This window comes from Sinocyclocheilus anshuiensis, unplaced genomic scaffold (genome assembly GCF_001515605.1).
Source record: "Sinocyclocheilus anshuiensis isolate Anshui unplaced genomic scaffold, SAMN03320099.WGS_v1.1 scaffold45, whole genome shotgun sequence".
Classification (NCBI taxonomy): Eukaryota; Metazoa; Chordata; class Actinopteri; order Cypriniformes; family Cyprinidae; genus Sinocyclocheilus; species Sinocyclocheilus anshuiensis.
The window spans coordinates 791,976-817,455 of NW_015536467.1; the positions used below are offsets into that span (position 1 = coordinate 791,976).

Consider the following 25,480-nt stretch of genomic DNA (forward strand, 5'->3'; position numbering starts at 1 on the left):
AAAATTTACAGTGTACACAATGAAAAGGTCCAATGTTGTTTTGTATTTTGTAGAAGAGAAATTCATGCTGGATTGTAATGTCATGAGGGTGAGCAAATTATGCCTTTTTAATTCTAACCATAGATTTAATGGCGTAGGTGACAATGGGCAAGATAATTAATTTCAGAGGTTCTTACATTTAGATGAAAGATCATGAAAATATTTTTCCACCTTTGAAATAACATTTTCAGGATTTCATGTTCCCTGAATTCTATTATCTGGATGCCCATTGGTAGCTGACATGATGGAGACACAAAATGCACCGATATTAACACAAGTGAAGAGCACTCCAAACACAGACAGACCCTCTCATCCCATTTACAAATAAAATATGTAATGGTGTCATTTTGTGCCAAAACACACAATGTGTTCCACATAATTGAAAAGGGATGACATTCACAGCCTGGATAAGAGCACAGCAGCCAAAACACAGAAAAGAGCCTGATTCTCCTCAGCTAAATAGGCTATTTCTATTCAGTGGAGGCATTTCAGTCAAGCCACGTCAGTCATATGAATGGATGTTCATACTCATGTGTTAATCAGTGTAAATCCACAGGCTGTAATATTCTGCCTGGGTTAATTACGGTAAAAAAAAATGGCAGGATGGATTTCACACGATTTGTTACAATAAAATACTGTGTTCAGACTGAACTCTATTGTGAAAGACTAGCTCAACAAATTACAAACATAGCTAGATTAAAAGTGTGGAACACCCATAAAACCTCGAGTTTAAATGATCTGAAGTCTCCATTATGGTAATTAGCTTAATATTTAGTTAGGAATTTGGCTCTTAACTAGTATTATTTAATCTTTGTCTGAATAATAGTGTTAAAAGTGTAATGAATGACTTCAAGTCTCCCATGATAAATGTAACAATAAATTTGCAAAATTATTTAAGTAGCACTGATCCGAAATTATAAAGGTGAGAGCAATACTATGACGCGCTATTGTGAACTTCTACATAAAATATAAAAAGTTAATAAACCAGTAAACAGTAAACAAAACATGCAGCTGCATAATTAATTCATGCTGTGGTCATTAAAAACTAAAACTGTTTTCTTTGAAATACAGCTGAAATAAAATATAAATATCACATGAAGAACCTAAATGAAAAATGTAAATAAAAATAGAAATGTTGCCTTGCTGAAATAACTGAAATAATATAATTTAAGTTGCAGTATTAAAATTATTAAAACTAAAACTGAAATAAAAATAAATGAAAACTAAACTAAAAAATAAATATAAAAACATGAATTGACTCAAAAATGCAAAATGCAAAAAAAACACAAAATGACTCAAACTAAAATAATAAATGAAAATATATAAATAAAAGCTACTTAAAACTTAAATAACAAATTAAAATTAGAAATGTTGCCTTGGCAACTAACTGAACTAATTGAAGTTAAAATAAATTAAAGCTAAACAGAAATAGAAAAGTCAAAATTACAAAAGCATATAACAAGCTAAAAATAAAATGATATTTAAAAATAAAAGCAAATTATATTAATTATAACTAAATATTAACAGTACTAAAATAACACCGATGAAATATCTGTCATCTGTAAATATACGAGAGATTACTGTAATACAGACACAGAAAGTCACTTCCTGTTTACAGTGAGGTCACAGTATACGGCAGCCATGATAATAAACTGCAGAACTACTACAGTAAAAATGCCTGTGCAGTAGTATGCAGTTACTTCACACTGAATGCTTTCCCACTCCTGATGTGATAGTAGCTCGTCTTTTCTGCAGATCACTGAAATGAAAAGAAGCAGGTCTACAGAGGGAACATCTGCTCTTTGCATAAATACATGACACATGCAGAAATATCCAACGCTTTCTGCACCAGCATCTCACTAATGGGAGAATCTATTCTCCTCTCATTTCGGCCCCGAAATGATACGGCCCACTTCACAAACAAATGTCGCAGAGGCTCATATAGTGAATACTGAGAGCTCGGACGCATGTAAAATCCAGCAGTAAAACACAACAGGCCATGCAATGATGTTACCGTATTTTTCTAGCCCTTGATAAAACACAAAAGACAAATTTAATGCAAAACTAATCTCAGGCATGAAGTTGAGATCAGACAATCACACCTTCACCAAAGATCAATGCCACTAATCGATGCTCCGATTAGTTTTAGACCTAGTCTTGAAGGTCATCCATAAAGGTGCATGAAATACTGCTATAAAAATGTACACTGAGCATGTATCTCTGCAAAACTAAAGAACTGAAACTTTAGTTGGCACAAAACAGATGTTGCAACTGACTTTACTACCTTATTGTGGCGTATTTCCAAGTTTAATGGCTAAATGATGGCAGGACTTGATTTTATCCATCAGTTGTTGATTTGATTGTGAAAATTGAGCATTACAAACTGGATATAAAGGCAGAACAACTCTGGTCAGTAAAGATTTTTTATAAGAAATTAATATTTTTATGCCATTAGATGCATTAAATTGATAAAAAGTGACAGTAAAGGCAGTAAATATTTCTATTTTTCTTTTGAATCCTAAAAATATATAACACTTTCCACAAAAATATGAAGCAGCACAACTGTTTTCAGCATTGATAATAATCATAAATGTTTCTTAAGCAGCAAATCAGCATATTAGAATGATTTCTGAAAGATCATGTGACACTGAAGACTGGAGGAATGATGCTGAAAATTCAGCTTTGCATCACAGGATGCTGAAAATTGCATCACAGGAATAAATTACATTTTAAAATATATTCAAATAGGAAACAGCCATTTTAAATTGTAATAATATTTTACAAAATTACTGCTTTTACTGTATTTCTGATTAAATAAATGCAGCCTTGGTGAGCAGAAGAGACTTCTTTCAAAAACATTAAATATCATCGCCGTCCCCAAACTTATGGTAGTGAACATCATAGACATCAAATTAGCATATCACAGGAAGAGCAAGTTATTATTTTATGATTACAAGGTAAGAAATGCATATATGAAAAATAAATGCACAACTGATTCATCCACAATAAGATCTGTATGCATTAAGAAATTAAATAGGGTCAATTTTGATTTAATGTTGACATCTTTGCCAGAAATATTTGTAGAAATATAATAATAATAATAATTAATTACATTTATATAGCGCTTTTCTAGGCACTCAAATCGCTTTACATTGTCAGGGGGTATCTCCTCATCCACCACCAGTGTGCAGCATCCACCTGTATGATGCGACGGCAGCCATAGTGCGCCAGAACGCCCACCACACACCAGCTTATTGGTGGAGAGGAGACAGAGTGATGAAGTCAATCAGTAGATATGGGGATTGTTAGGAGGCCATGATGATCAGAGGCCAATGGGCAAATTTGGCCAGGATGCCGAGGTCACACCTCTACTCTTTTCGAAAGACATCCTGGGATTTTTAATGACCACAGAGAGTCAGGACCTCGGTTTAACGTCTCATCCGAAGGACGGATGAGAAATGTACCATTTATAAAGTGTCAGCTTCATTCTGTGATCTAAATTTTGCTTCTTGTTTATTAATATTGCAGAATTAATAATATTCTATATATCAAGTTCTGCTGTATTACCTCTGCTGTATTATGAATGATATTTCTCAATATTTCTTATTCACCCAAAGCCTCACAGAAATTTCCATGGAGATTTAGATTTTCATTTCCTATTCTCCAATAAGCAACATAAATAAATGCTTGATAACTGATGGTGTAGTCGTTATGTCGTATCTTGCCAATCCGTTACTGAAAATGTACATGTCAGTGAGCCTCCAACAGGTCAAATCCTGTAAACGTCAAACAAAAGCAAAACACATGCTGCCATTTCAGCACTTGACCCTGGTATTTGCTGCTTGAAGCTATAATACTGCATATATGATTACAATATTTTTTGATAAAATGCATAGATTTGGTCCTGGATTCTGCTTGGCCAATACAGTGTTATAGAAATGCTTAAAAAAGCAGACCTGTGCACCCATAGAGACCAACTATTAACGTTAGTATACATGTCAGGAACTACATTTTGTAGCGTAAGCCATGTAATATTGACTAACAATGACCCTGTACTCGAGATATCAACATCGACTAATGAAAAACCCATATTCCCAAATAATTCTACAACTACTGTAGAAGTTGACTTCCAGCCTGTGCACCTGAGACTCTGAACCATGAGAAACAGCACTATGGTAATGGCGTGTCCGCACTGAGGTGGCGAGAGCTCATTACTGAGAAACACAAAGCTCAGGAGAACGAGAGGAACAGACAGATGGTGCTTTACAGGCATGATGCGATCCTGGGCCACGGCGGTCAGCTCCACCGGGGTGGCCCACATGCATCACATGCGACAGCGCAACAAACTCTGATTCAGCTGAAGATCCACGGACGCGTGCTCTCACTGGCCTAATGCTCGCCTGTCAGCTTTCATTTGACTCAGGATAGAGTCTGATGCTTCACAGCTATGCTGTGCAAAGAAATATTACGGGTTCTGGACAAGCTAAGCTCAAACGACAGCATTTGTGGCTTAATGTTGATTACAAAAATAATTTCCATTCACTTCCTTTTTTAAACAAAAAAAAATTCAAAACTTAAGGTTATAATGAGGGTCTTTTAAATGGAAGTGAATAGGGCCAGTTTGTGGAGGATTAGAATAGTGAAGCATATAATTTTGCCTATATTTATATTTACAAAAAGGTTTTGGGGTTGGCTTCACACAGAAATGGTTAAGTGATTTTTTATACTAAAACCATGTTAACATATATTGTTTTATGTCACGTAGCTGAGCTATAAAAAATAAGAGTATTTTTACAAATCAGCCCTATCCACATCCATTGTAAGTGTCTTATTGTAACAGATTTTTTTTCTTGCGTTTTAAAGAAAAGTATGAACAAGGGGAAAAAAATACAGTACTATTTTTAAAATAATATTGCTCTTTAAAATAACTGTTTTCTGTTTGATTATATTTTAAAATGTAACTTATTCCTGTGATGCAAAGCTGAATTTTCAGCTTCATTACTCCAGTCTTCAGTGTCACATGATCCTTCAGAAATCATTCTATTCTATGATTTGCTGCTTAAGAAACATTTATTATTATTATTATTATTATTATTATTGATGTTGAAAACAGTTGTGCTGCTTCATATTTTTTTGGAAATCATGATAAATTTTTTCAGGATTCTTTGATGAATAGAAATTTCAAAAGAACAGCATTTATTTGAAATACATTTTTTTTTTTTTATATTTTAAATGTTTTTTTACTGTCACATTTGATTAATTTAATGTCCCTTTCCTACATAAAAGTATGAATTTATTTTTAAAAAATCTTACTGAGCCCAAACTCACTTTTATATGCCAACTTCTGACTGTTTGGTCATCCTACCTTGGACCATTCGCCGGTCTTCCACTCATAACATTTGGAGTGATCCTCACACGTCTCCACCTCTGCTGGACGAGACACGGGATCACAGAGACCCTGAGGATTGGTGCAGGTCACTGTCCTCTTCCTGCTGCCGCGACCACATTCAGAGGAACACTGGGACAGACAAAGACAACGAGATGTCAGAGGATAACACCAGGAAAATAAGTGAGCAATTGGGTGCAAAGAAAGATGGAGATAAATAAAGACATAAGCAAGAGCGCTGGTCATTAAAACTGGCTTCCTGTGGAGTCTCACTTCGCCGCTGACTAAATCCACTTAATGAAGTGCTTACAACATCAACATCAAGATCTGAAACGAGACCCAGACGCTCAAAAACAACCACAGTGCCCTCCATAGGCCAGGACAAACGCCACAGACACAAGCACACATATCTTTTCTTAGAGACCCTCACATGTCCAACAGTACAGGATGCGTCTCAAAAGCAACTGTCTTTATAGAATATACTTTTCATGACAAGTCATCATATTATATTAATCAAGGCTTCTTCCACCAGAAAATGCTGTAATTTTAGTACATATTTTGACATTTTTCACCCTATGCTGCTGTACGTTTAAAACTATAACAGATGGGCGTTAGTATGTAAATGTCATATCTTAAGAGGCCATTTACACAGAATGTGGTTTTGCATTCTACTGTATTTTGCTGCTTTCCATTGATTTCTACTTAAACCTGATGCTAAATGGATGTCTTTGACCACTGTGCTCATGTTAAAAGAAGTTCAGCTCTTAAACAATCCCTTTTAAGACCTTGCTTTTTTTCCTTTCCACTGTCCTGCATCTTGCGTTTTCTGTGTGAACGTCCTTTAACTGTGATGAATTCTGAATTTCGACAGCATTTATGGCACAAATTTGCATTTTTATGCAACTGGCAGATGCTCTTATCCAAAGTGACTTACAATGCATTCAAGATACACACGTTTTGCTTTCCCTGGGAAAAGTCATGACCTTGGCAGTGTTAACGCCATGCACTCCTGTTTGAATTACATGAATTTTGAAATTGGCTTTCAAAACATTTCACATAGTTTAAAATAGTTTTTTAAACTGAGTCTCTTTTTTATTCCACTGCTCTGCATTTCATGTTTTCTGTGTGAACGGCTCTTAAATGTGACAAATTGTGAACAAACCATTTTTGCATTTTTCCATAAATATAATGGAGCTTTATTTTGCGAATGTTAGGGGCCATTCACACAGAACATGCTCCTGCATTTCTGTATCTGTGTAATTTTTTAATCATTATTCTGTAAAGATGCACTAGACAGTAGGGCAGCAAAACGATTAATCGCGATTAATCGCATTCAAACTAAAAGTTTTTGTTTACATACTATTTGTGTGCGTACTGTGTATATTTATTATGTATATATAAATACACACACACATACATGTATATATTAAGGAAAAATATGTTAGATTTATATATAAAATATTTATATTTATATATAATATAAATTATATACAAGTATAAATATATATACATACAAATATTTTTTTAAATATATACATACATGCGTGTATTTATATATACATAATAAATATACACAGTACACACACATATAGTATGTAAACAAACTTTTATTTTGAATGCGATTAATCGCGATTAATCATTTTGCAGCCCTACTAGATGGATGTATTTGACCACTGCAACACGTCGCACTGTATTTTCAGCATCTAATGGCACCAGTGCTGCATTTTTATTTGTATTTATTTTATTTATAATGCTGATTATCACAAAAATTATTTCAACTCGTCTATCCTTTTCTTTAAATTAAACAAAAATGTTGTGACAGCATTTGTTGCATAATATTGATTACCAGAAAAGAATTTAAACTTGTCCTTCCTTTTCTTAAAAAAAAGGCAAAAATCATGGTTACAGTGAGGCACTTACAGTGATAGTGAATCAGGCCAGTTTTTGGAGGATTTAAAATAATTTAAAAGCAGAAATGTGAAGTTTATCATTTATAAAATATGCATTAATTGCTCTGTTAAAACTAGTATTATTACTAGTATTATTTGATCTTTAAAGCTGTTTAAATCCTAATTTTTAATAGGGTTTTAGGGTTAATGGCTTATGTTAACATGTTGACAAAGTAATATAACTTATATACGTATAAAGTTGCATATATAACGTTACACAGAAAAGGTTAGTAAGAGATTTTTCCACACTGAAATCATGTTAACACATGTTGTTTAAGTCTCATGGCTGTACTATTGAGTAAGTTACAGTGAGGAAATTGCAATTTGGAGGGTTCAAACAAAAATGCAAAGCTTATAATTTAATTAAAGCACCTACATTCATTAATCTGTTTGTTTTTTAAAAGATAGTCAGGTTAAAGTTGGTCAAAAAAGTTTTTAGGTCAATCAGATGAATTCTGGAGAAGTATTTTGAGTGCATTGAGTGTCTTCTATTCAAGTATCCTGTGCTACATTATGCTGTTTTTAAGCAAGAATGCTTAAAATATGTTTAAACATTACACCAAACTAATGTACAATGTACATACAAGAGCAAGAGCAAAATCTGCTTTCCATGATGTGGCATCTTTAAATAATTCCTGCTGACTTGAGCTCAAACCTTGGACCATTCGGAGGCCTCCCAGACGGTGAGGCAGTGGTGTCCCTCGCAGTGCTGTATGCTGGCTGGTTTGGAGCTCAGACAGTACAGGTCTCTGGTGGGGATGTACGTGCCATTTTGCAGCTGGTACACGCAGCCAGCTTCCCTCTGCTGCAAGCCTTTCCCGCAGGTTACTGAACACTGCGCCCAATCGCCTGTAACCCACCTGAGAGAAGCAGAAAACACAGAGAAGATGTTAATACAACTGTTTTGTCATTATTAAAGGGTTAGTTCACCCAAAAATGATAATTAGCCCATGTTTTACTCACCCTCAAAGCATCCTAGGTGTATATGACTTTCTTCTTTCAGACGAATCCAATCGGTGTTATATTAAGTATTATCCTTGCCAGTGTTCGTGCGTTTGCGCGGTGACTTACAATGACTTACCCTTGTAATTTAGCTGTTATGCATCTTTGTATGCACTACTTGCTTTATGCAAGCACTATATAGGATAAAACTATATCGACACGAATTGATAGGTGAAACAACAAATAGTCACCCACAAATAGTCTATAAACAAAGCATCAGGCTGTCTTTGAGTTCACATGAACAACGGTTAAAGTTACTCGTCTCTAGGCTACAGAAGAATACCATAATTCCTCCGTTCAGTTAGACCCAAGACATCGAGAGTCACACAGACCTATAACAACCCAGCCACAACACATAATTGCGAATAACATGCCTTACCGAATCTTTGAGTTAACATGTACTAAACATGAGTGGAATTTGCACCGCAGCGCCCCCACACCTTGATGCTCATGACAAGAATAGCATGTATAATTATCTTTATTGAAGTTAATTATGTTTAAATCACCGTCATGCATGAATTAATTATATTTTTGCAATTTTACGCATAATAATCCACGATGATCACATTACACAAAACTGAAATTGCACGTCAAAATAACACATTGTCAATATTTTTTGAGACCCCCCAAAATTTCACAAATCACGTTTTCAGGGGAGCCCATGTCTTATTAAGGGGAGCCGAGCTCCCCCTAGCTCCCCCGTAGTTCGCACCCTGATCCTTGCTCTTCCAAGCATTAGAATGGGAGTAGGCAGGTGTTTTTTTCAACAGTCTAAAAGTAGTCAAATAAAGTGCGTCCATCCATAATAAAACTTGCCTCACACGGCTCTGGGGGGTGAATAAAGGCCTCCTGTAGTGAATCGATGCGTTTTTGACAGAAAAATATCCATATTTAAAACGTTATAAACACTTTTCTCTCACTTCTGCTGACTGTAATACGTGCAAGCCATTCCGCCGGTGATTCGTGACGAACGCAGAAGCGTAGCGGAGAGACAGCAAAACAAAATGCCGGTCATGAATTGGAAGAATGTAGGAGGATTTCGATATAAGCCAAGATGAGACTGGTTTTCCTTTGCTAAAGTAAGGAAAGTATGCTTCCTTTGCTCCTGTAAACAAACTCGCAAGACTAGCATATCTCACTGGCGCGTACGCTATGCCGACATCCTACGTCATCCGCCGGAACGTCTTGCACGTACGACAGTCAGCAGAAGTGAGAGAAAAGTGTTTATAACGTTTTAAATATGGATATTTTTCTTACAAAAAAGCATGGATTCGCTACAGGAGGCCTTTATTCACCCCCCGGAGCCGGGTGAGGCACGTTTTAATATGGATAGATGTGTTTTATTTGACTACTTTTGGACTGTCGAACAAAAACACCTGCCTACTCCCATTCTAATGCTTGGAAGAGCAAAGAAAAATTTGAATATATCTCTGATTGGATTCGTCTGAAAGAAGAAAGTCATATACACCTAGGATTCCTTGAGGGTGAGTTAAACTTGGGCTAATTTTCATATTTGGGTGAACTAACCCTTTAAAGTCCTTGTCAATATTCAATTCATTAAACTGTAGTGAAAGAGATCTGAAGTCTGAAAATTAACACGTGTACACTGAAACAAGTCCTTAAAGTCAAGCATTTGCAACCGTCTGTAATGTGATGAAAAACGCAGCCAACATCATATGTTACAAGTCAGGAAACATCATAAAATCTGGATGTTTTAATCGTCAGTTTACAGTCTGACTGAAAATAGCAGATGATTATGTTTATTGCCACATAAGCGGTCATGAAATGCACTTGTGATTTACTTGCAGAAAATCTCAACAGATGAAACAGAGAATAAAAATAGAGTCGTCTTTATTAACTGCTTAAACGACACAATGAAAGATGACAGAGAAGCATGTGGAAACCTACAGAAAGCTCTTCTGTCCCACACTCACATCCCACTCTTACAAGCACCAAAATCGATTTTGCAGTTATAGACAGAAATAGAGGTGTGCAATTACTTTTCTAAGTGATCGGACTTACATCATACACAATAAAAAGGGGTGAAAAAGTCCCTGAGAAGTACATTGATGGAGGCACTTGAGCCTTATCTACAGATCAGAATATCCACTTGGAATTGGGCTTATTAGACTGAGAACACCCTGTAAGACATCCAGAACACCCTAGCAACAACCTAGTAGTGTTATTTTAGTGTTATTTATACACTAATTTAGTATTTATTGATGTTTTGAATAATCTTTTATTTTGATATTTTCCGTTTTTTTTGTTTTTGTTAGTTGACAAGGCAAAACGCCAAATTCTTTTTATCTTTATTTTTCATTTTTATGTTTTAGTCATTTTAATTTATTACTTTATTTTATTTTTATATAGTACTTTTATTTGATTGTTGACAAGACAAAACTCCAAATATTCACTTACGTTTTTAAAATTTGTAGAGTTTAAATCATCTAATATTAATATTAACTATTTTTAATAATTTCAGTGTTAGTTAAAAATAACAACCCTGCAAACCAGATGCACAGTAATGAGTTCTGCACAAGCAAACAACCCTTCAAATTTTCTTTAAAATATCTAAAAAGCCAGCTGACAATCTTATTTTTGTATTTTTAAATGATTTAAATAGTATATTAAGGCCCATTTACACCTAGCCATAAAGTTTTAAACAACTTGACCTGCTAAGGGACTGCGGATGAAAATTAGACAATGCATTACATAGAAACATTTATGCAAAAAATTGCACATGGTTCCTTTCCAAATAAAAATAAATAAAAACCAGCACAGAGGAACATACCTGAAAAACGAGCTTAGAATGAATATGATGTTATTCTCTATTGGCATGGACCTTAATATAGCTAGCATTATAATTATCGTTATTGGTGTGAACAGCCCTTTACTGTTAGAGCAAGAAAAAAATTTGCAAATTAAGTTATAATTCTGTAAGCATAATATCTATCCCTTGTTGAAGTGAACCAGCCTTTTCTGCTCTGAATTAACAACTTCATGTCAATATCTTATCTCTTCTAAAGCATGTAATGTGAGACATACCGCATCTTGAAAAGCTACAGATGAAGAAACAGTTTTGGGAATCAGAGCAATCTGATTTTATCACGCAGCATAAATCAAATTATACATATTGCACCTAAATTGTGAAACCACTACAAGCTAGCATGATAAAAACAACGTGAATTATTGGTAAAAAAAAAATAAGCATACACAATAAATGTGAAGACTTTAATAAACCGAGCAGAGAGAGAGAGAGAGAGAGAGAGAGAGAGAGAAACATCTATTCTTGGATTTGGTTAAATGAGAGTAAATAATCATAATTCTCATGTTCCCGGGACAAACATATATCGTCTGAAATGCTGTAGTTAATTGTGAAGGAGCATCTCTGTGATGCATGATCCTTGAGGAAGAACATGCATCCATATTTCACAGGTGAGGCTTTCACCTGTACAGAGATGACCGCAACAGACCAGGTTACCTATTTTGTTTAGAAGTTTTTGTCCTGGATTTGTTGGGAACAATATCCACCATGAATCTGTTAAATCTAGAAAGAGAGGAGTCCCAGACTCTGATCCCAAATCCATCTTGTTTGACTCCCTATTGAGTTTTGTGTCAGCTGACATAAAAACACACAGCACACACAGATACAGGTAAAGCGGTCCGTTCTGAGAAGCTCTGGCGCTTCTGGTACCTGTATTGGCAGGGGTGGATGTTGCAGCGGCGGATCTGAGGCGCGGGTCTGTTCTCCACCTGACAGTAGCTGTCATTGACTTGAGTCATGGTCTTGTTAACGATTCTCATGCACGAGACCACAGTCCTTCTCTCCCCTAAAACACAGCAAAACATTTTTATTGGCATACTATACTTTCATAAAATGTCACTCAAGGTTACAGTACGTGTCTTGCATATACTTACATAAATCAATTTGAATGCTTCTTTTTATGTGTGTTTTGTAAACAATACAAAACATACAGACAGTATATGAGAGGAAATGTGTCATGCCGTAATCACAGTAAAATATCACCTTTTTAATAAGAACTCTCAGTGTAAACTATCTCATGCATCTACAGAAGATATCTGTCACAACTTAACACCAATGATTAATAAATAATAAGAAATAATATTTAATAATATGAATTATGTTTTTTTTTAAACTAGCATTAATAATTTTTTAAAAGTTTAAACATTTAATAATGTTTAACATTTAAAAATACTAATAAAATAAATAATACTTAATTACGCTCACTGTAAACTAGCTTTAAAAATAATTTCATAATAAATACTTTAAAATATTTAATAAATAATGTTTAACAAATAATAGCAGTTAAAATTATAATAAAATAATATGTAATAATAACAATTTATTATTAATATATATAATAATCATCATCATCATCATCTGTAAACTGCAAATTTTATCCAAAGTGACTTATATTGAAATTGAGCTCATACATTCCCTAAAAACTGAACCCATACTACTGTTTGAGCTACAGAAATATTATCTATTTATTATTTACTATGTTGGAGAAAGTAACTTTTAAAAGTAATGCTTTACAATATTGCGTTACACCATAAAAAAGTAACTAATTGCGTTACTTGTGTTACTTATTTAAAGAAATAACTAAAATAATTAATATTATATATAATAATAATAATAATAATAATTAAAATTAATGTGTAAATACATGGTTATATAATAATAATAATCATCATCTTTATGGCCGCTTTGAGCCGTCTGAGTTTACTAACAATCCACTGAGGATGTTAAAGTTTGGATTGAGTCGAGGGCTTTGGCAAGCGCTGCAGTGACTCTGTGCTGGGGGTGTTTAACCACAACAGGACAATCTGTGTTTTCTCTGGCACGTGTGAGCGTTTGCACACGATCTGATGCTGTCCGCTCCACTTTCACCTCCCAACCAGCCATGTCCCATTTCAAGTAATTGCAGAACAAAACATTTCTAATTAGGGATAACAATACGCGGTTATTTCTAGTGGTCATCTATAGAGTCGGGGGTCCTTTAGTGGGCATGACCAAATTAGCAGCGGGGAGAAGCAGTGACCCACATAACAGGTGCTGAATTTGCCTGGGACCTTTAATTTCTTCAGTTCTTAATGTTGTTGTAGCTTCAGAAGGTGGCGGCACGCCAAACTGTAGGATTAGCTATGTCATTCATTTTGTGCTGTTCTACGTTTGCCAAGAAAAACCGCAAGCAGTCAGAGACAGAGATTAATTCCTGCGAGCAGCGAGCGGTGAAGGGCAGCCTCAGAGACACAGAGCCAGAAGCTCTGCTCCAAAACATAGTGCGCTGCCTACTTAGTCAGCATTTTAGGCATCATATTTGTGTCCCAGATGCAAAGCTTGTTCCAAAATTATGCTGCCTTTTAGATATCTTTTTTTTTTTTTGCTGTAAAGCAGCATCACATGTCGTGTACAGTATAATTTATGGACAAAGGAATGCAATAAGCTAAATTCAACTAAATAAATCACTGTGGTACATCTTGGGTTCAGTAAGATTTTTTTACCAAATGAATACCTTTGAAATTGATCAAAGGTGACAGTGAAGATAATGTTACAAAAGATTCTATTTCAAAAAATGCTGTTCTTTTGAACTTGCTATTCATCAAAGAATCCTGAAAAAACTGTCACAGAAAGCACAAAAACATGAAGCAGCACAACATGAAGCAGCACAACTGTTTTCAACATTGATAATAATCAGAAATTATTCTTGAGCAGCAAATCAGCATATAAGACTGATTTCTGAAGGATCATGTGACACTGAAGACTGGAGGAATGATGCTGAAAATTCAGCTTTGATCACAGGAATTAATTACATTTTAAAATATACTGAAATAGAAAACTGTTGTAATAATATTTCACAATATTTCTATTTTTACTGTATTTTTTATTAAAAGAAATAATAAATGCAGCCTTGGTGAGCATAAGAGACTTGTGAAGAAAAAAAAATCATACCAACCCAAACTTTTGAATGGTGATGTATATTTCATTAAATCCTGAAAAATATTGATAAAATGGTTAAATGTAATAAAAAGGAACTAATTTTACATAATATATGTGTGCTATGCATTTATTGCACCATTGACTTAGCAACACGCAAACATAAAACTAGAGTGTATGTTCTGAGGAGTGTTTTGACAAAACATTTCTGTATGTAAATTTAAGCAACTTACTTATCAGCTGTTATTTTTTCGGAAGTTGCATTTAAAATCCATTTTCCCTCCAAAAATCAGAAGGGGCTCATTAGTTTGAATGAGTGTGACACATCTGATCTCACTACTATATACAGCCCCTTAACCATGGTTTCCAGGGCACAACACTCTTACCCCAGAACAGTAGAGTATCCTTATTGTCTCCTATCTGAAAGAAATGCTCACTGAACACTCTCAGATTAAATCTTTCACACGCATTGCTGAATTTAGAGTTTAGATTTTCCGCCTAAATGTGGGTAGAAATACAGTTGAAATAGTGTTTTCTCGTTTTAAAAAATCACTGGCTATTCATTTAGTTATTGCCTAGAAATATACGTATACACTGTTTGGTCACCAATTACTGTAGCAAGTGCTGGGGAGCGACTCACAAAATCCCTGTGCAAATGAGCAATCTCTCGGGGATCCTTCAAGACTTTGCTAATCAGGACCTCGACAGCAAAGATAGTTATAAGTTATGAAAAGAGTTTAACCTCTTACTAGGCATTGAACTTGTTATGTTTATGTAAATCTACTTCCACATTCATTTATTCAGATCTGCAGTGTGACAGTCCTTTACATAAACTACTGTTCAAATACTGGCGGTCTGGTATAAGATTGTTTAATGTTTTTGAACAGGTTTTAGTTTCTAAAGCTCACCAAGGCTGCATTTATTTGATCAAAAATACAGTAAAACAGTAATATTGAGAAATATTATTAAAGTTAAAATAGTTTTAATTTATTCACGTGATGCAAAGCTGAATTTTCAGCATCATTACTCCAGTCTTCAGTGTCACATGATCCTTCAGAAATCATTCTAATATGCTGATTTGCTGCTCAAGAAACATTTATTATTATTAACAATTCTGAAAACAGTTGTACTGCTTCATACTTTTATGGAAACCATTATAAAAAAAATTCAGGATTTTTTGATGAATAGAAAGTTTGAAAGAACAGCATTTATTTGGAATAAAAAACATTGTGTAACCTTTTGATCAGTTTAATGCATCCTTGCTTAAATGAAAGTTTTAATTTCTTTAAAAAAATAAATCTTACTGACCCAATGGAAAGAGATATTTGAATGCAGGAGTCTCAATGTGTTTTAAATAGTTTTAAATAACATTTTATGGATTATATTACAATTATTGTGCATGCATATTAATTCATATTTGTACATTTTTATATTTTAAAATATTTGTATATTAAACAATTCATTTCTTACATCACATAATTGTTTAATTGTTCTAGTAAAGGCAAAATAGGTGAATAAAAATAACAACAATCTGACAAAATTGTGACCTATTATAATAATAAAAAAACTAACTTTAATTTTAAATCTTGATGCTCAAATGGTTAGGTTAAGATTGTGTCCATGCCCATTTGTAAACTACCTAAATGCACACAACACAACTGAACAAATGAATGCACTTATTAATCCCTTCTCAAATAATATTCTCTCAGTCTATGTTTCTATAGGCGAGCGCTCGAGGTGAGTATTAGAGACAGATCCTGCTTCATCAACCCCAGCTGTATTAACGTATGACACACATGTGCTGGCGTCATTAAACACATCATTATATTCTTCAGTTCATAACTGGCTCGAAGGAACGACGCTGACCACAAAACAACTGCTATTTCATAGATGTGTCTAGAAGTTTCCAAAAACAGACACTGCAAATCTCTCGTCAGCTTTTTCAGGCCAGAACATGATTTGCAGCTCATGTCGAAAAATAAAGCTGTTCTATTCGACACAGAGAACGAAATGCCCTTTTAAAAACCCAATGCATCACATTATTTAAGCAAAAGCACTTAACAATTGCTTTAAAAAACAGATTTAACTCGTGTTATTGTGCGCAAATACACACGCTGACGCAACACTTCTAGCAGACAATGACACACCATCAGGAAGCAATAACCACATAAAAGAAACAAGCAGATCAGCGTTAAAACGGGAGCTATTTGAGGAAAGAATGCATGCCGGTCTGTTGCAGATAAATGTTCATCTGCTATCAGATTCGTGAATATAACCAGCAAAACTGTCATGCTCAGACGGGCTTAGAAAATGGGACAGGCCTCAATGTCGCTTTTTGAGTTATTTTATGCGTATCTCGGTCTCAAGTGAATAACGCCTCCACTACATGTGACGACTTTATCTGACAGCATTTAATTTTGAAAGTTTCATTCCTTTGCGAGTCAGTTAATGCTGATATCATTTGTCGGAGATTCTCTTTTCGTAGCAGTAATTATTATTTTTGGAGCTTTAACCTGCTAGATATAATCACACAGCTGTGCTGACCATAACAGTCACACACCGTCACAGAAACACAGCTGGACAGCTGACGCACGTTAACAGCTTCAACTGTTAAGACTGAAAGGGAATTTAATGAAACCTTTAGGAGAACTGGAAACTTTCCTGATCAGCTTCTGATATACTCTTAAAAATAAAGTTTCCGAAAGGGAGTTTTTGCAGCGATGCAATGGAAGAACGGTTTTTGGTTCCACAAAGAACCTTTCAGCGATCAGTTCTAAAAAAGAACCATTTTTTCTTAGTGTGAAGAACATTTTAATAATCTAAATCACCTTTTTTCCACTACAGAGTGCATTAGTGCCCATCCACTTTTGCAGCAGCACTGATTCCAGAAGTATTTTTCCCATTCATTTTGCCCATAAAGATTTTTTTTAAATCGCTATAAGCCATTAACCAAACCAACCAGCTACAAGGAGAATCACATACCAAATGTTGATTAAAAAATCGGAGAAAATGTAGAAGACTGTGTTCCTAAGAACTTTGGTGTGGGAAAGAACTACAGTCTCATGAAGCATTGCAAATTACATAAATTAAAAAACTTTTCATTTAAAGTTGTATCTATAGAAACAATATATTTTAATTTTATTGTTAAATATGCATAAATACATAAGCATATTCAAGTATTTTTGTCATTAGTATGCTTCATGGGAGTGGGTGGAGCTAAAGAGCTCATTTGGTGCTTCTGTTGTTTGATTGGTGGAATTTTCTGTACAGCATCATGGTTAATGTAGTTTATTTATTTTTTTACTAACAATTCCGCTATTGAAAAAGATAATTTAAAAAAATTAGCTGAATTAACACAAAGCGATAGCTGCAACAAAGGGATATACAAATGATTATCAACCTCGGAGCTTGCAACAGTTCTGTTGTCAAGTTATTGTTAAAGATCACTTTCCCTATGGAGAAAATGAATGGAGTTTTTATTTCCGTTTTGCACTCTATCCACCTTATTCTTCCTGTAAAAATGGTCGTGGCCATTTGTTAATTTTATGGGTGTGGCTTCCGGTCTCATTCGCTTCCAGCTATTTTTAGCTGTACAAAACTACTCGTTTTGCAGAATGGAAAGATTCTTCAGGGAACCATTGATGCCTTATGTTTTAAGAATGTACATGTGAGTGTAATGGCAGTAATGGCATTAAGAATGGCATTGTATTAAGAAAATAAACCCCAGAGGCATTGTGGGTGATGACCGGCACTGACCTCCTCCGCAGTGCACACTGCAGTCCTCCCAGCTGCTGTGAGTCCACAGGTACATGTGCTCTGGTTCCTTCACCGGACCACTGACGTTCTCCTGTGACTGGTTCAGGGCAACCGTGTACTCATAATGGATCCCATACGTCTGATCGTGGAACAGCAGAACCTGAGAGAAAAATTGGATAAACGTGATATGAAGAGCATTCAGGAACACTAGCCTCTGTTTATTAGCTTACGTGTTCTGTATTTTGCCCAAGATAATTCTTTAATTCAGCATGGAGGCGTTAAATTGATCCAGAGTGGCAGTGAAGACATTTATAATGTTACAAAATGTTGTTCTTTTCGACTTTCTATTAATAAAAAAATCCTGTATCAAAAAATGTATCACAGTTTTCACAAAAATATGAATCAGCACAAGTGTTTTCTACATTGACAATAATCAGAAATGTTTCTTGAGCAGCAAATCAGCATCTTAGAATGATTTCTGAAGCATCATGTGACACTGAAGACTGGAGTAATGATGCAGAAATTCAGCTTTGCATCATAGGAATAAATTACATTTTAATATAATCATAATCATAAAGAAACCAGTTATTATTTTACCAGTTAATTACAAGCATTAGGTGTCTGCATATATTTGGCCATACAGTGCATCTCCAGAGGCCTGTGAACAGGCACAAGGTCTGATTTCAAGAGGCTACCAAAACACCATGAGGAAAAAAGGATCACTTCCATTCATTCCCATAATCATTTCCAGGGACAGGACGTGACTCCAGCCTCCAGCACACCCTTTATCACAAGATCCATCTCGTGAGAACCATTCCTCACAGACGGTGGAGGTTAACAGCCCCTCAGACCCCTCAAAGAGCCTCAAGAGCCGTCTCACTGTCAGCCAGTGGCTAATGACATGAATGAAACTATACACAAGAGAACACAACCACACATTCAAAATACTCAACAAGCCCACCAACAGCAGATGAACAAAATATACAGTGAGTGAATCTCATGAAAACATGTCCGACTTACTTTTCACTCTAAAATCACTAGTAAAATTATCAAAAATAAAGACTATTTTAGGGCCATTAACTTTTTTGCATTGAGACATTATTTAATTATAATTAAACACATTTTCTACCAAGTTCTAATAGCAATGTGTGCTGACATTTTGAGCTTTTTTAATGATGGTTCCTATTAGAATTTCTTCAAATAAAACTGTACTAGTATTATCTTTTGTCATTTAAATCAGCATATAACAAATTCACTGTTAAAAATACTCCCATGTTGTACAGAGCATTATTTAAATAATAAATAATTTAAAATTGTATTTCACATTTAAGCAATAAGACTGAGATTTTATACATTACTTGCATTGTTATGAAAATGTTAAAAAAACACTCAATGGCCCTAAGAATGGTCAAAAAGGGCTTTTTTCTTTATGCAAAAAAACGAATAAAAATAAAAAAATAAATAAAACTTTAAACTGAGCCCATAATCCATATTAACGCTTCCTCCAATGAAAAAGTTAATCTCCTGTTTTCTCTCACATCAAAATCCACCCACATGTTGTTTTAGAACCATTTTCGTAATAGGTGCTTGATCTGTGCATATTTCTCTCCTGATTCAGATGAGACAACTTTTTTCACTGGAGAAGGCAATATTATAAATAAAAGACTCGCATTTTAGTCAGAAGCAACGGGTTAAAGTTATTACAAACAAGCAGCTTTTCGCTTCACAAAGATGTTAATTGATGGACTGGAGTGGTTTGGATTGTGATGTTTTTATCAGCTGTTTGGACTCTCATTCTGACGGCACCCATTCACTGCAGAGGATCCATTGCTAAGCAAGTGATGTAATGCTACATTTCTCCAAGTCTGTTCTGATAAACAAACAAACAAACCCTTCTACATCTTGGATGTCCTGAGGGTGAGTACATTTTCAGCAGATTTTCATTTTTAGGTGAACTATTCCTTTAATTACGTATGCACCACATGCCACTGAAACATCACAAGTGAATATTCACTCAGGGCAAGATTGGCACATGCCCAAATGCCCATATGGTTTATCTGGCTATTTTTCTCACCTAATTTGGAGTATTTTGCATCTATTTAGTTATTCAAGGTCAGAAAAACACTCAATTTCTGGCCTAAAGACGACCAGAAACACATTAGAAATTTATCTTAAATATTCTAAATGGGTCTGAGAACACTCTGACTGTTTGAAGTGGAGCATCTGTGTGCCAGAGGACATCTGAGAGGAAAGCTTCATCTAAAGCCTGCTTCACTGCTTAATTACATTAATTAGAGATCTCTCTCAAGACACCCACTGGCTCTCTGGACTAAACAAACCTTTTTGCTTTAAACTCTCGGTGACTGCGGGGGAGTAGAGATTACAGGTCTATTCTCTTCATCATAAAGAGCTTTGAGGAGATATTAACTGAAACAATGCGCCTGGATTAGAGGATTAGAGAACTGGCTTTCATTCCATAGTGAGCAGTAAATTGCGTTTCTGCATTATTTTCTAAATTGTTAATCTTATCATGCATTAGATGGATGTCTTTGGTTATTGCTTAACTTAATTAACTGCTCTTTTTTTTTTACTACACACCCCTATAGTGAAAAATAAATATACTAAAATTGATTTCAAATACATTTATTTCATGCTAAGTTTATTACAAATATTACATACACATTAATACCCTGCGATTGTACTTTTTTTGGTATACTAAACTGGTATACTTAAAGTCTGCTAAATTGGAACAACTAATTTTGTACTTAATGCACTTTAATTGTGAAGAAGTAGTGCTGAAGTGCAACTAAAGATACACTGAAGTATATTTGATTGTGCTAAAGTGGAACTACTGCAAGTATACGTCAGGTACACTTTAAATATCTTGCATTTAAAAACCGATATTATTTAAAGATCATGCAATCCTCATCGGTAGTGACATTAAAACACATTTTAGGCTTAATATAAAAAAATGTGCAAGCAGTACTCCAAATAAAGTTTAATTAAAATTTTCATATCAGTAAGTCTCGAGAGATATGTCAGTAAATATGTTAACAAATTTGAACTATACTTAGTATAAAATAAATGTGACATAAATTTATATTTTTTTACTTGGGACATTTCTCCATTCCAGTTTTTTTGTTAACTAAAACTGAAACATTTTCTTTAATTAAAATAAAGCTGAAAAATAAAATAAAATATAAAAATTAGACAGAAAAAAAAGAAAGAAAAAAAAATGAAAATTAGAAATGAAAAGTTAAGTACTAAAATTACTAAAAGTTAAATAAATACAAATAAATTAAAGCAAAATTAAAAAAACTACACAGGAAAAAAAAATGTACTAAAAAAATAAATTTCACTCAGAAATTGCTAGTACATTTCACAAACAATTACAAAGAAATGGCAAGGAACACATTGGATTAAATGTGACATTTTCCAGAAAAAAAACAAAAAAGTATTTTCTTGTAAAATGCTATCCAATAATCTTTGTAAAATCACTTTTACACTGTTTTACAATTTTACAATTACTAAAAACGAACTAAAATTAAAATGAAAGCTGAAAATATAAAAAAGCTAATTCAAAATATATTAAAAAATACTATAATAGTACAAATAATAGTAAAATTTAAGGCTCAAAACATCAACAGACGACTGAAGTAAAGCTGCACAGTCAAATGGTCCATCATATCGACATCTTCAGGTTAGAAGCACAAAGCAGGAAATGTATACTAAACTGTTTGCACAACTATCTTGACTTGTCTATGTATGGAAGGGGCAACCTGTGACTCAGAGCAAAGAAATAATGAGGACCCTGGAGAAAGAGCAGAAGAGCAAGAGGAAGAAGTGGAGTGGATGGAGGAGGAGGAGAGGACATGGGAGGAAAATGTAGGAAGTAGGAAGAGATATAAAAGGGGATGTAGGAGGAGAGAGCAAGAGAGGTGGCCATCGAAACAAGTTAAAGTTAAGAGAGTACAGCATGGCACCAACAGCATGGGGTTTATTCCCAAGAATGCATGAACTGATAAAATGCATACCCTGAATGCAATGCAAGTTGAGAAAAAAAGCATCTGCTAAATGCACAAATGTGAATGTAAATGTGTACAAAATGGTTATTGTTATGGTTATATCTTCATCCTCTGTATTTTTGTCTTGTTTTCCAGTACAAATATCGAACCATTCTTAAATCAAGATACATTTACATGAGCAGCAAAAAGACTTAAGATATTAAATCTATTTTTCTGAAAAAATAAAAAAATTAAATAAAGTAAAATAATAAAATAAATCAAATAAAAATACATTAAAAGGGAAAACAAGATCTTTCTGATCCCAGAACTGTAAAACTAAAACTTTAATAAAAAAAGAACATTAGAAATGTTGCCTGAAATTAAATAACTACTAAAATTACTAAAAGTGAAATAAATACAAATTAATTAAAGTGAAACAGACAAAAAATTACACTGAAAAAAAAAAGTAAGATTTACTTTAAAGCAAATTTCACTCAGAAATTGTTAGTAAATTTCACAAATAATTACAAAGAAATGGCAAGGAACACACTAAATTAGACATGAAAGGATTCATGTAATTAAAAATTAAACATCCACTCACTTCATTTTAATACATTTTTCAGAAAACAAGACTTAATATCTTGTCATTAATGTGTCATTTTGCTTCTCAAGTAAAGTATCAAGTGTCTTGATTTAAGAAAGTTTAGATATTTGTAAAACAACAAAAATACTGAGATAGAAAATCATTTTTTGCAATGTAAATAAAGTGTTAGCTCATAAGAAAGCAAAAGTAATTATGCAGTGAACAGTTTTAGTAAATTAAAAGCCAAACAATTGTATTGTATTGATTGTTTTGAAAGCATGGATCTTGGCTTGGAGAAATCAGTAGAAACTGTAGGCGTACTTCAACTTTTGTTGACGTGTGTTTCGAGACGTGCTGCATCGAGCTATTTTTGCGTTGTGAACGGGCCCTAACGCCACATGACATCATGATGAAATCATTGCAGTCGATGTCCGTGTCGACACACGGGTGGAAAAGCAGCACTAGACATGCATGAAGATGAAGACATCAGGTTCAGCAGCGGCTCCGTCCCAAAACATCTGCATTACTGCTTTCAAAACATTTTGCATGATCTGTTTTCCATTCAGTTTATGTGTTTGCTTTGGATTAGCAGACTGCCATGTTTTCCGAATATAAAATAGCATGTTTTGTTAATCCTGAAGTTGTTCATGATGAAGACAAAATATGCCATAATTATAGTCTAAATCAACTAGTAACCAGGAGAACATGACAGTTACAGTCAGCATGAAATCAAAATCGCCATTTACCTTCTTAAAGTCACAATTTGCCCAAAAATGAAATTATTTACTCACTCTCATGTTGTTCCAAACCCATATGCTGTTTTTTTTTTCCAAAGAAGCATCATGTAGCTTTCCACACAGAGCTTATAATGACCCAAAAAATTCTCGAATGAGAAGATCGGGGGCGCATTCCCTTCAAAAACAAACGTAATCCACTGCGTCTTCAGCGGCTCAGATGTCGGGAGTAAATGACGACTGCTATGTTCATTATTACATCCAACAACAGAACACCTCAATCGCTTAGGAAGGAGTCATTCTTGTCTACATCTGCTCCGGCGTCGAAACAATGGCAGACTGATGACAGCTCACTCAGCTACTGCTACTACAACGCTACTGTCAATCAACAATCGTGGGAGGGGCCTGGGTCTGTGTGACGTCACCATAGACTGCATAAAAGCATGGACGTAGTGTCCGTGACGTCACCCATAGGTTTCTGAAGAGCATTTTTGAAGATCAAAGTTGGAGTCGGCCGTCGCCATCTTGGCGTCACACCCGGATAATCGAAAATGGGCAAAGAGGCGGGAGCTGGTTGCTGAAACCATGCCCACCTAGCTTGACGGTGGTGACAGCAGCGGCAATCCACCTGACAAGAAGCTGAGAACGGCTTGATTTGAGAAAGGTCTTATGATTTTAGTAGATTAAAAAAAAAAACACTGGGTGGATTTTATCATTATAGGGTGGTTGTGTACACACACTGCCAAAACACATTTATGTTCAAACAACATGTAAAAGTGCATTTCGCATCCGATGACCCCTTTAAGATGTTTTCTTGTAAACATTATAGATAGTTTGTGTTTCTGGCATAGAACCGATCTTTATTTATCTTATTTTAATGCTGTATATTGAGCAGCGGACGATGTTAAATCCATATACGAGACACATATCTGAGGAAAAATGCACTGTTGGTCGGCGCCACCTAGCGTGCAGGCGTGAATTAGCAGAAGGTGATCAATCGTTTCGCACTCGGTGTGAAATCAACGTTCGTCTGCGATTCGCCTCGCTTTTTCGCATTTCACTCAGTGTGAAACGGATTTACACAGTCACTACTGATAAGCTACTACTAAATACTGTATATTGTAGAAACTTTAATTTTCTGTGAAGCTGCTTTGCAACGATTTGTATCACAAAAAGTGCTATACAAATAAACATGAACAGAATTTTCATTGAGTGTTCATGATTCAATCATTTCCCTGATAAAACCATGTCCTGTCCTACAGTATTTCCCATTGATTATCTGATTACGGAAATAAAATGTGCAGCAGATGGCTTTTTACACTGAATTAAGTGTAAAAGCACAGCTCAATAAGAAATGTGTGAAAGACAGTAAAGATCTAAGAAAGAAAAAGGTGCATGTTAGTACATAAAGAATTTACCATGAGGTGGAGTGGAGTCTTAGTGGGTCCCTTGGCAGACATTTTTTCCCACAGTCCTCTCCTCACGTAGCGGACCGTGGTGCCAGCAAGCTCAAACTCCCCTGGCAGCTCAATTTTCCAGTCATTGTTTATGGATCGCTTGCTGGAGTCCTTCAGAGCTGCACCAGTCAAACAAGAACACATTTATCTAATTCATATTATACAAGCATCATTACAGCAAAAACTTTATGATTCAGTTATCAAATATAACAAAATTATTTGAGATTATTCCAATGCAAACTTCCTTGATTTTGATCTAGCAGACCTGATTCAGTAGCTAACTTCAAAAAGGAGATTTTCGTAAAATGCATGCATATTGTGTATAGTGCCATATTCATGCATACTTTATGAAGCTTATATTGCAAATTCAATTGAAAAACATTCATTAGTATCATTGAGACCCTATTATATTTCTTATTTATTTCTTGAATTAGTTTTTATTTTTATATTTTCTGCTTCCATTTTAATTTTTAGTAATGGTGTTGTGTGTTTTTGTCATTTTTATTAATCTGTTTTTTATAGTGTTAATCAGTTCATTTAATTATTTTTATGTCAGTTTCTTTTATTTTAGTACATCAAGATAAACTAAAGGAAAATTAGAAATGTTTCCT

General features: G+C 34.6%; 1 protein-coding gene across 1 annotated transcript in view; it reads right to left on the reverse strand.

The window, feature by feature from the left end:
• Nucleotides 1-25,480, reverse strand: part of LOC107692780 (A disintegrin and metalloproteinase with thrombospondin motifs 17-like) — a 147,808-nt gene that overhangs the window by 5,907 nt on the left and 116,421 nt on the right. The window contains exons 18-22 of the mRNA XM_016492003.1: nt 24,831-24,988; nt 18,092-18,251; nt 12,071-12,206; nt 8,030-8,234; nt 5,405-5,557 (exon numbers count right to left, since the gene is read on the reverse strand). Coding sequence (XP_016347489.1) covers nt 5,405-5,557; nt 8,030-8,234; nt 12,071-12,206; nt 18,092-18,251; nt 24,831-24,988 — 812 coding nt within the window. The remainder of the gene's footprint in view (nt 1-5,404; nt 5,558-8,029; nt 8,235-12,070; nt 12,207-18,091; nt 18,252-24,830; nt 24,989-25,480) is intronic.